At 39.3% G+C, this 12,181-nt stretch overlaps 1 protein-coding gene across 3 annotated transcripts in view; it reads right to left on the reverse strand.

Moving 5' to 3' along the window:
• Positions 1-1,205: 1,205 nt before the first annotated feature.
• celf3a (cugbp, Elav-like family member 3a) overlaps positions 1,206-12,181 on the reverse strand; it is a 33,282-nt gene continuing 22,306 nt past the window's right edge. For 2 of the 3 annotated variants that reach the window (XM_087787736.1, XM_087787739.1), the window contains 10 exons: positions 10,905-11,033; positions 10,624-10,703; positions 9,665-9,808; positions 9,382-9,526; positions 8,966-9,112; positions 8,761-8,820; positions 7,214-7,318; positions 6,538-6,681; positions 6,194-6,326; positions 1,206-1,912 (listed from right to left, as the gene is read on the reverse strand). In XM_087787736.1, the coding sequence (XP_087643862.1) occupies positions 6,199-6,326; positions 6,538-6,681; positions 7,214-7,318; positions 8,761-8,820; positions 8,966-9,112; positions 9,382-9,526; positions 9,665-9,808; positions 10,624-10,703; positions 10,905-11,033 (1,082 nt within the window). In that variant the 3' untranslated portion in view covers positions 1,206-1,912; positions 6,194-6,198. The remainder of the gene's footprint in view (positions 1,913-6,193; positions 6,327-6,537; positions 6,682-7,213; positions 7,319-8,760; positions 8,821-8,965; positions 9,113-9,381; positions 9,527-9,664; positions 9,809-10,623; positions 10,704-10,904; positions 11,034-12,181) is intronic. The other variant, XM_087787738.1, reaches the window with a different exon arrangement.

Raw genomic sequence — 12,181 nt, forward strand, 5'->3', positions numbered from 1 at the left:
ACTTACTTACTTACTTACTTGTACATGTGTACCAGAGACTATATTGACGCCAAACTTTTGACGTGTAAAAGTACTTAAAATAACATCCACTATGTTATAGCATGAAAACAAAGATTTGATTTTCCTTTGTTATCAAATGTAGGTCGAATACACTTTGTGACCCTGTGTAAATATATCCGTTTTTCAGTTTAATTCTGTCAAATAGAATCTTTAAAAAACGATCATTTGAACTGCATTGAACACACCATGGGCAGTTTAAAAAAGAAAGAAACATGGTAAAGGTTTTAACAAATAAGATACATTTAAAAAAACAAAAACTAAGTGCATTAAAATGTTGAACATCAATGGATGAATAATTAAAAACTAAAGTAGCAAGTTGTCCTGACGTGTTGCGTCACGTTCGGGGTGTTTATTCTCCAGCAGAAGATTTGAAGGGCCTGTCTCTTCCCGCTGTGTGGCGTTAATCACCTCTCATACAACTGACGAGCTTAAGAGGGCAAGTTTAGGCGCATCAGGAGAAAGAATCTCACGCGAACTGTGGCTTCTCACCTTCCTTTCATCCCTCTGGCTGAAATTAGTGCCTTGAAAACCAAGAAAGAATGTTTTTGAAAAGGATTTTTTTTGTCGTAGTCCAGTGCAAATGTTTCTTATGTTGGTATATTAATACTTTAATCAGTGTTAGTGTCCGTTAATTTTGTATATTCCAGCCAATACACTTTTTTAAACACCTTTTTTCTGTTTATAAATGCTCTCTGATATTTAACTTGTGATTATTACTAGCAACGTGCTTTTTGTGTGGAAATAAGTAAGTACAGTACTTTTACGACACTTTGGTTGCAAACATTAACTGACTGCTAACCAGATAAAATGCATTAAAACGTTAAGAAATGACACGAATAAAAGTATTTTTTTTAGCATTTTTAAAAATAGAATATAATGCGAATCAATCCCCTGTTAGTCCAGTAGATGGCAACAGAGTCTAACACAGTCAAATACATAAACAGACGTTTTAAATGTAACCCTGTGTAACAGAATCTGTTTGTATATCCTTATTATATTTGTTTGTACCCATAGTGTTAGGAGCTCCTCTCCAGGTCTGTGAGGGATGAGATGTTGGTCCAGGTCAAGAGAGGATTGATCTCCATTCACTCCCTGATGTCTGAGCTCCTCACACAATAAAAGCACACACACCGACAGCACACAGATATTCTAAATTGTACTTTATTTTGTTTTTAAAGACAATAAATAAAAGAACATCATTCTTTCCCATAGGTACATTTTTTTAAATTAAAAACTCTATCATAAGTTGCTTTTTTATTGACCACAGGAATACTCTTCTATAGTTAAATCAATAAAGTCTGGTCCCAACCCTCCTCCCTCCCCAACCAACAGATTCAGTGCCAAAACCATTTTTAAATTAAGATAGAAAAAGCTCCTTCCTCACAGTTTTTTTTTCATGTAAAAGGGGTGGCAGCAGATTATTAGCTTGTTTGTTTTTTCAAGTATGTACAGTGAGAGGAAGTGGGCAATTATAAATAATAAAACTAAATCTACTTAACAATATCATCAATAATCATAGAGATAAGTATTTTCTTTTCCCTCCAGCAGTTAAAGACGAATCACAATATACAGAAGAACCCTGTAGAGTAGAATAACATCATTGATATGCTTTTCGTTAACATGTAGATCTGCCTGACAGTCGAGATTATGTACATGATCCAGCTGTGGAATGATCGGAAGTCCGGAGCACTTCTGTCAGTGTCAATCGCCCACTGCTGAGTTAGAAAGCGCACACGTGATCACGATACTGCGTTAGAGAAGTGTGGCTCCTGTGCTATACGGTTGGTCAAACAACCAAACAAGGCTGGGTCATCCCGAGTGGCAATTTTTTTTTTCTTGATTGAACTCTTTCCTGTAGGCAGAAGAAGAGAGAGAACAGAGTCACGATTAACCCAGAGAACGGTTGATAAGAACAACAGCTATGTTTGGGAGGACAGTAGTGACCTGTTGACCCTTTCTGAATAAGACCCTCGGACTGCAGTGTGACAACACTGGCGTGTGAAGTTTCAAATGATGTCGAGACATGTGAGGAAGAGCAGCACGTTTACTGCATAACTCCACATTACTGGAGATTAACTGAAATAAAAGATGGTTTGTTTACAATCTCAAGTGAGTTTATATCATGATGGGTTTCCTGTCATTATTTATCGGAGCTTGAGTCTTAAAAACAACAGAAGTTATGCAGAAATCCCATCAAAAGGCTACATACTAGCCTTCATGCTCCGTGATGCTGTTTCAAACTAAATTCTGCTCCAGTGGAATTTAAAAATGTTTAATTTCCTTGAACTCAAACACCTTAAATTGTATCAGCAATTCGCTATTTTGCCTCAAAACATTGCATTCCTTTTTTGAATGCATCTTTAGACAAATGTCCTCCTTAGTTTATGGAGCGGAACTGCCTGAAAAGATCATGGGGCCTGTATTAAAGTTACATTTTGATTAGTTTATTTTGAGCTTAAAAGCTCAAAGGAAAATAACTTCAATATCAACCAGTCTGTCCACAACTCCTTATCAAAGGTGCCAAATACCTTCTAGTGTTAGCACAAATGCTTTAAAGATATTAAGGACTTTAACTGGTGCTACAAGTCCCACAATGCTTGTTAAGCGTTAGAATTACAAGGACATGAGAAGGTCTGAATCTGTTATTTTTAATTAAACAATTTGAGCTTATTAAGTAAATATTAATCATGTCACCTGCTGAGAATGTTTTTGTTTGGCGCCCTCTATGACAGTCCAGGTTGTGTCTGGGACTTTTGTTTTCTTCTCATTTCAAGGATTAAGTGTCTTATTCAGAACATGAGGTTACTGCTGTCCAGGGAAACAAAGCGTCCAGTCCAGTCGTGAGAAGTCTGCATACACACGGCTGACACCAAAGTCTGAGGGGATTCTGGGTAATCAGCTAGTGTCCATGCAAGTCGAACATTCATACTGCTGCGAGTGTGCGCACGTTCTTGAAAAAAACTTGCTCATCCTTTTTTTTGGCAGGCAAATTCAGAACATGCACGAGAGGAATTCTGGGATAGGAATGGAAATTTACTTCAAATACTTAGGATTTAAACTCACGTGATTGAATAGAAATCTGCAGGTTAGATCTATTTTATTTTTACAACTCAACCAAAAACACGAATGTTCCTTATAAGCTCAATATACTGTCCACAAAAAAGCTAATTTTGAAATCTGTTTACTCAAGTACAAAAATATATGTTTTTAAAAATATATTGATTTTTTTTACATTCCATATCAATGCACTTAACAAACTCTTAGTGTCAGTATTGTGTTGCTTAACTAAGAGTTTAACTATAAGCACAAAACCTGCAGATATCTTCTATTCATCAGAGTTGTTGAACATATTTGATCTAAATTTATATTTGATCCCAGAATTCCCACAGAGGAATGCAGTTCCTCAGCCAAAACTTAATGTCACAGGAACCAAACATTTTTTATCCAAAACCTTCTTAAGTGAAGTGAGTAAGTCTGAGTCGAAACACAAAGAAAAACATTTTGTAGACAGTTACCAAACACAAAACAGCACTTCATTATATGAACACACACTTTTTATCTCACACATGAAACACTTCAAGTTTAACTCCAACACACAGCAGAGAAAGAAACCATCAGGGCCTTCAAGGTTTACAATCAAATAACCTGCAGCGCCCCCTACGGGCTGCGAAATGTCCCGTTTGTGTTTTTGAATTAGTCATTTTTTAGACATCCATAAAAATGCCAAAAATCAAAACTGTGATCCCCAGAGCATGATTTGGTTGTGCTACGTTTGTCTGTAGAAAAAAAAGATTGTCTTAAAAACAATTTTACTTCCAATAAAAAATTTGCACCAAAACGAGTTACTTCTCATCCCGTTGAGCGTGTTAACTGTTGTGATTTCTTCATTTACTGAGACAACTAGCAGTTCTCAATATTAGAATAAGTCTTACAATAATGTCTATTATTTCCCCCGGTTTTTATGTCTTAACTGGGAATACTTTCTTTTTTTTTTTAAATATCTCCATAGACTACTTATAAAATATATTTTAAGTTGATTTCCAGCTTTGAAGACAAGTTCAAATCTTAAACTAATAGCTGACAATAGAAGGAACGAGGAACGAAAGTGCTAAAGGTCTAAACGGGAACCAGGAAAGAAACAGGATCTATGTTAGTAAAATAAAACAAAATACCTCAAAGTATAGACTTGGAAAATAAAGAATTCAAGTGTGGAGTCCTGGTTATTATTATTGGGCCTGTACTTTATTATTATTATTATTATTTTTTGTTTTTTGTTTGTTTTTTTGTTTATACAAACACATATTTGTATCATAGGGTAACAATTTGTGTGTATTTCTTGTTCCAAAACCCACCAATATGTCAACACATCTGTCTTCTATACTTCAGCTGGCATCATATAAATCTAAGAAACACATATTTTTAGTTATGTGTATATAGTTGTTTTTATGCTTTTCATTTCAAACCATTTCATGTGACAATAATAATAATGATAATAATAATTTCTCACGAGGAATATAGACTCTTGGCTCTTACAATTAAGCAAGTCAAAGCATATTTATTTTATTATAAAGTTTGTTTAAACAAGTTTAAATCCATCTTAAATATGTCCCGTGGAAGGCCCAGGGTTTGTGACTACAGCACGCCACCGACACACAAACACACACCCCTTTACAATGACACCTTCACAACAAAGTCTCACAAATAAACAAATCCAGTCACAGAGCAGGTCAGAACCACCAAGACGAACCCCTGCACTCAGCAAGATTCTAGAACAACTAAACAGAGGGAGTGTAAGAATGATAATCATGACAGACAACAGAAAAGACACTAATTAAAGGAAATGTTAAATTTTTGATGAGAATGCGGCAGTTCCTCATTTGACTGGTTTGTTTTTGGCTTGCAAACGAAGGGCGTGTCATGATAATCAGTTACTTACAGATGCTGAGGTGAAGTGACAGTCGATCAGTGTTTAAAGGATTCAAAATAAGAGGAAACACAGCAAACACACACCACGGTCGCCACAGTAACCCGCCATGCAGGTGAGCATGGTGAATCAAGGCAACGGCCCAAAAATAAAATAAATCTTGCTAATGGCAAACCATCACAGGCAATATCGCCACAGCAACCAACACAGCCCAATTAACTTACAACGCAGCGAGAAGGTAGGGGGAGGATTTAGCGGTTGCTAGGCAACCATAGCCATAGCGACGCACGTCTCCACGATTTATGTATGGACAGTCTTGAGAGTGGTTGTGATGTTTTTTTTTCAGGAAAATGGCATGTGGCACAGCACAAAAACAATAAAATGAAAAAGTGAAACAAAAAATTAATGACGAACATCATTCAGACCTGCGACAAAACACTGGTTAAAGACATGTTCTGTTAGCATTTGAACCAGACATTCTTACAAGTGCTGCAGAATAACATGGGGACTGATGCTCTGATCAAACCTAACATGCATCTCTGGAACTAGACCTCTCACTACCTTTACACCCTCACTCTCAGAGAAGCTTTGAACTCACTGTAGCATCACACTAGAGGTGTCAAACTCAACCACACAACAGTCAAAATCCTATACACACTCTTTAACATGAATTAGCTTTCTAAAAGTGACTGTTTTCAATCAAGTTTATTTCCTTATAATTGGTGACAGTGATATCAGCTCCTTCTATTATATTTATTACCAGCATCTTACACTCTCTATATCAACATGAATCTGTATGTGAATCATTTTTATACCAACAAAATGAGCCACATTTGGCCTCCTGGCCATACATTTGACACATATTATAGTCGCTCAACTTCCACTTCCTCAAAGTAATAAAGGACTTTATGATCTTTGTCTCCCACAAAAGCCTCAATAAGGTAAATTTAGCTCGTATTTGACATCCTCATTGCATCAGACTGAAGTTGGGGGACATATTAACAAACAAGAGGAATAGAAAAGTTGTTAGTCTGCTTTGGTCTGTTCTCTCAGTGGCCTCATTAAAGTAAATCTACTCAAGACTTATTGACGTCTTCAGATGAAAGACAGACTCTGAGCACCTCCGATTACACCCGTGACTCACTCTCTCTCTCTAACAGCAGTCCATCAATCACTTGCTCTCAGATCACTCTTCCTGACGCCGCTCACCTCCTTCAGTAAGGCCTGTTGGCGTCCTTGGGCCTCTTCAGCTGAACCTTCAGTCTCTTCATGCCGATCTGGAAGCCGTTCATGGCCTGGATGGCAGTCTGAGCGCTGGACGGGTTGTCGAAGCTCACAAAACCTGCACAGGAACACATGTTGGTGCCAACAGTGGAAATAGCTTTTAGAACAAAAAAATTAAAAACATTATATTTTTAAACTAGTGCACGCTTTGGTTTGGTTAAATACTGAAATTCCAGACTATAATAAAACATTTATGTCCAAATAAATTACAAAAAGTATAATTACTCAGGACCCCATTTAGCCACCCTTGAATCAACACCAGAACTCACCAAAACATTTGCTCTGATTGGTGGCTCGGTCCACAAACACCTTGGCAGAAATGACGTTCCCGAAGGGCAGGAACATCTGCAGGATCTCGGAGTCGGTGAACTCCTGCGGGAGGTGGTAGATGAAGATGTTGCAGCCCTCCGGACCTGGAAGACGGAAGACAGGCATGCTGAAGGAACAGCAACTACTTCCTGTGAGAGTTTATTTATGGCTCATCGTCTTTGTGTCGCAGTCTAAGGTGGGTCGTGGTTAAGGATTTCACATCAGGTACATTTCAATGGTTGATTAAAGACTGGTTATGAACGCACTTCCTTTAACAGAAAGAGAATTCTTTAATAGCATGTATTTATGATTTGACAAAAGAATTCTTAAAAAATTCATAACTAAACTATTTTTAGTTGCACATTATTTTGTGTGTAGATTTGTGTAATAATAATCAGATATTAATGGTTTACATTAACATTTTTCATGTAACAAGATATCAAACTCATGTAGACTTGTGTTTCTTTGAATTAAGACTAGATTTCCCTATTATTGATATGTTTTTGACAATTCCACTTCTCAATTTGTATGCTTTTCGATTAAGATTACATCCTCTACTTCTGCTTGTGTTCACAGCGTTCTCTGCGTTCTATCAGTGGTGGTCACATGACACCGCGTCGGTGAAGCTGGTCTGACCTTCTCGCTGCTGCAGCTGGGCGGGCTGCTGCGGCTGCTGGGCCACCAGGGTGGGCTGATGAGGGAAGGGCTGACCCACTAGTCCATAGGCGGCGGGGTAGGTGGCTGAGGATAGAGGAGCAGGTGAGCAGCTCATCATAGCGACAGTTTGTCGCCCACAGACGTACAAACTATAATGGTGAGTCACTGGATGGAGCTGCAGGGTTCATCAGCTTATATTTGCATGATTGCTTTTTATAGCCTTGTAACGCTGGAAACACTTCAGTCTATGATTACACGCTTAATAAGATACAAATTGTATGTGTAAATGATAGAGCCAGCGAGGACTTACACAGGAACTCTTGTATTATAAAAACTATTCTGAATGTTCCATGTTTAAATGTGTGTACTGGCCTTATTTCTTGTTCTTTGATTTATATTAAAACACATTTTAGAATAAATAACTTTGATAAATCCTATAGTGCAGTGTCCACAACCACGTGTTCACAGCCCAGCATCGAGGTAAAATTCCCAACTAACAAACATCTTGATAAATATGAAAAAGGGGTCAAATAAACTTGGTGGGATCATCTAGGTCAGTGATTCCCTACCTGTGGGCCTAGTCCCCCTGGTGGGCCGCAAAGGTATTGCAAGTGGGACGCAAAATGGTTTCCAAAATGGTATAATGTTTTTGTGGGAAGGTGTATTTAATTATATAAAAATAAAAATACACATTATAATGTTTGAAATGTTAAAACTTGTTAAGTTTAAAAGGATATTAAACATTTTCAAATATTCTCTTATAGTGTTTTTCCTTTGAGTATTATACATGTGACAAGGAAATGAGAGATAGGAACTTTTGTTGTTATCGGCCGGACCACTTTGCAGCCGACCGCAGATGTTGATAGCAGAAAACTGGAGTAAAAAGAATGGATAGCTGGATAACTGTGGAGCTTCCAATATGTTTCTCCTTTATTGATTTCATTCCTTTATGTTCAATCTTAAATAAAAAGTGCTCTGAGAATGCATTATAATGCCTTCGTATTTATGGGGTTTGGCAAAGGTCTTTAAGACTTAAAAATGGGCCTTGAGTTGGAAAAGGTTGGGGACCACTGATCTAGGTAATGTGTGTCATTCCAGCTAAGGGGCCACTTGGAGGAAAATCTATTCCAAAGTTGGCTGTCCTGATAAAAATGATTATTTAAGGTCATATTCTTTTAACAAGAAAACATGCTGTGAAAACACAAAAAATACATATTTCCCTTTACTTCCATTCCGTTGACTTTTCTTCAGAAACTTGCTGGCCTACTTGCTCAGCCCCAGTATAAACAATTAGCTTGTGTTAAACAATTGATATTGCGCCACCTGGTGTTGATATTAGGCCAGCAGTGTCATAAAACCTTCATGAGATCTTGATCTCAATGGGATTTTTGTCTAGCTAAATAAAAAATAAAAAAGACACTCCAGTCTCATGTTTGTGTTGAAGTTGCAGCATCAGGTGGCAGGTCAGATGTTTACACAAACTTCAAAGATAAACAGCAGTGATGTACAAAGTCAGATCATCTCACCCGTGTAGTGCTGCATGCCGGCGTACGCCTGCTGCAGCGGGTCCAGAACTGGACTCTGAGCTGTGACACAGGCAACACCTTCGTTACAAACTTGTTACGAAAAATGATGGTATTAAAAAAAGTGCACCGACATGTCAGTGCTTAACGTTGACATAAGCATGTCTTTAATACAAATCCTCTGGTCATGTGATGAGAAATGTCTCACCTTGGTAGGCGTGGACCCCGTTAGTGTAAAGGGCCTCAGTAGCTGATTGGCCGTTGGGTGCAGTGGCCACGGACTGGTAGCTGTTGAGTGCAATGGGAGGAAGTGCAGGAACTGGTGTCCCTGCCATGGAGGGCGGCGTGCTGGTACCTGTGAGCAAGGAGTCCCCTCAATTGAGATACATATATAGAGCAACAAAATCTCTGTCGCAGATCAAGGTAATTGTTTCTAGAAAATCAAAGCAGTCGTCATCAAAGTCTCCGCAGCAAACGATCAGAATCCGCTGGAGCCTGCAGGCCCACAAACAACTAATGTTTGTTTTGTCCCTCTGGTTCTTCTCCCTTCATGTATCCCGGCTCATATTTCAAGCCAAAATCTAATCAGGGCGGCCCGGGCCAGACATGCTGTCCTCTTATTACCTGAGGAGGGGGTGATGGATGCGATCGGTGTGGCGATGATGCTGCTGGGGTTGAGGGCGGCGAGCTGCTGCATCTGGACCGCTGCCACCGTGGCAACAGGAGAGAGATATGCCGACTGAGCCACCAGAGCCTGCTGCTGCATCAGCTGGAGCACAGAGAGAGCAGAGTCAAGCTAAACGTGGAGGTTGACTAACAAATTGAGCAGAAAATCCGTCACAAAACGGCTTATCCGACTGAAACGTGTGCACTCTGAAACTTATTGTGGATTTAAAGCTCTTCCTACCGCCTGTGTGTAAGCGTTGTACGCCCCCAAATGCAGGGTCATGGGACTGATGACCCCCAGCTGAGAGGCCACCTGCTGCATCCTCCTGAGACCTCGCTCCTTCTCCGAGTCAGCAAACTTCACCACCAGACTGGACGACGCTCCCTGATGAGGAAAATCTTTCATCAAAACTTTTCTTCACAGATCAGTCTCACGAGGAAACACAGAGTCAGTTTGTTATAGAAAAGCTACAGAGTTGGTACTTAATTATAATGATGACCCCAAACATTTTCTTCAATGTCTTGTTGACGCCTCAAATACATTTCTTTAGACAAATATAATGTTGAAAGAAGAAAAACACTGATAACAGTTTTTGAGAAGTGATATGTAGACTTTTTTACTTGACGAATCTTGATAATTGATTCATTAGGTTGACAGTGCACTGACAAAAACAATCCTTTTAGACTCTCGTGTTTTCTTTTCTGTTGATCACATGACACGCACAGAAGTTACTAATTGAAAATTGTTGAATAAAAACATGAAGCTGGAATAGAAGTCACATTAACTGTGACAGAAATTGTGTTTTGTGTACAAATTAAGTCAAATATGAATTTTTAAAACTAAGAAAGCTATTTTTTTCAATTTGTAGATTAAAACATTCTTTGGCCATAGGAACCTATTACGCATAATTTCTCCATGTGGTCACTATTGTTCATTTAATAGGTTAGTTCCCCCAAAATTCAAACTTCACTCATTTTCTACTCACCCTCATTTCGACTAAGGGTTGGGATTATTTTCAGAGTAGTCTGTACCTTTTTAGTTATTGACAAAAATGTCCATTTTAATGTAGGACTGGAGTTCAGGTTCATCTTTGTCCGAAAAGACACGTTAATATCATCCAAATACCTCCGTATTGAATCAACATGATTCCGAAAGAAATTAAATAAGTCTACACAACGTTTCTAGGCTCATCAACTCACTGGTAGGGTGCGACTCCCGTGCAAAGCGTTGATGGCAGCCTGGGCCTCTGCGTTACTTTGGAACTTTACAAACGCACAACCTGTGTGAGAGAACACGCCGTTATCGTCGAGAGAAAGACACACACAGACAGACAATTATACCACTCTGCATGAAGTGCCTCATCAGTTACCATGACAACATGGACTACAAGCCTTATTGATCTCAAGCTTGCCGGCAATGATCCGTCAAACCTGGAGCGTTAATCAGACAACATTCATGAAGTTATGACCTTTGACCTCACCTTTGCTGGTGCCGTCAGGCCCGCGTAGCACCGTACACTCCTCTATGCTGCCGAAGGGCTCGAACATCTTCCTCACGTCGGCATCTGCCTGCTGCTTTCCCAGCATGCCCACGAACAGCTTCCTGTCTTCTGAGGGGAAGGGGGTGTTCACCAAAACGGGAGGAAGATGGCACAGGGGGGAGATATGTCACTATAAATATATGTATGCACCCCTAATCCACAGGTTTGACAGACAGGCCCCTGTTACTTGTGATCGCCGCCAGAGGGCAGCATCGCGAGCATCTGGCTGCGACTCAAATGTTGTGTGTGTGTGTGTGTGTGCTCCTGTCAGAGAACACCAAACATGTTCAGCTCTTGTTTACAACACATATTGTGTTCACATCAGCCGGCCGACGATCAATGACGAGTCGTGAGTCAAATCATCAGTTTGTCAGTCAGTCTGACACTGGACACGCGCCTGCTCGTGTAGTCATGATGTCAACTGACACACAGTCCTCGACATGGAGGTGATATATTCTCTGGGGCGTCACGTGGACACCACAGCGACTTCTAGTGTGTTTATTGAAGAGAAAGTCAGTGGAACTCACTCTTGTTTTCAAGAGGTTTAGCAGTTAATCGCTTTTAATGTTCTATGGGAGAAGAGATTGAGGACTGACCTGGAGATTCCATATGAAAAGTCATTAAAATCATCAAAGTATTTCTCTTTATTGACAATGCTCTCCTTACAGCCACGTCCCATTTGTCCTTGGTAGCATTCTAAGTTGTATTCTGAATTCTAATGTGGGAGCAAATGATGCATTCACTTAAGTCGGAATTCCAACAGGGAATCATTATCCGAGTGGTCTCCTGTTCAGAGTGCAACAACCATCCCACGCTTAGGGACAGTTGCAGCCAAAAATAGTAATTCAAATAATAATAATTAAGCACTTTGACGTGAGAATATATGCATATACATTTTAGCTGATGTTGTAAACTGGACGAGGTGTCGTTCATGAAGTAGAAAAATGTTTCTGAAAGCCCCTTATTGATCATTTTCCCCAGCTTCCTAGATATGTATGTTTTTTTACTGTGGGGGGAGTAAACCACAAGAAAATTAAACATTCTAGTTTGAGATGTTAAAGAAAACTTTAAAGAAAACTAACTTCTTTTTAACTTAATTTAGACAGCAATGTAGAACACAGCAACAGACATTGTGACCCAATAGCAGCATTTCCCTGGTTCCATATAATAAGATAAAGGTTTTTATTTCTTGACTGTTCCTTTCAAAACAATGGCTT

The sequence above is a fragment of the Callionymus lyra genome, chromosome 3 (assembly GCF_982586985.1).
Source record: "Callionymus lyra chromosome 3, fCalLyr1.hap1.1, whole genome shotgun sequence".
NCBI lineage: Eukaryota > Metazoa > Chordata > Actinopteri > Syngnathiformes > Callionymidae > Callionymus > Callionymus lyra.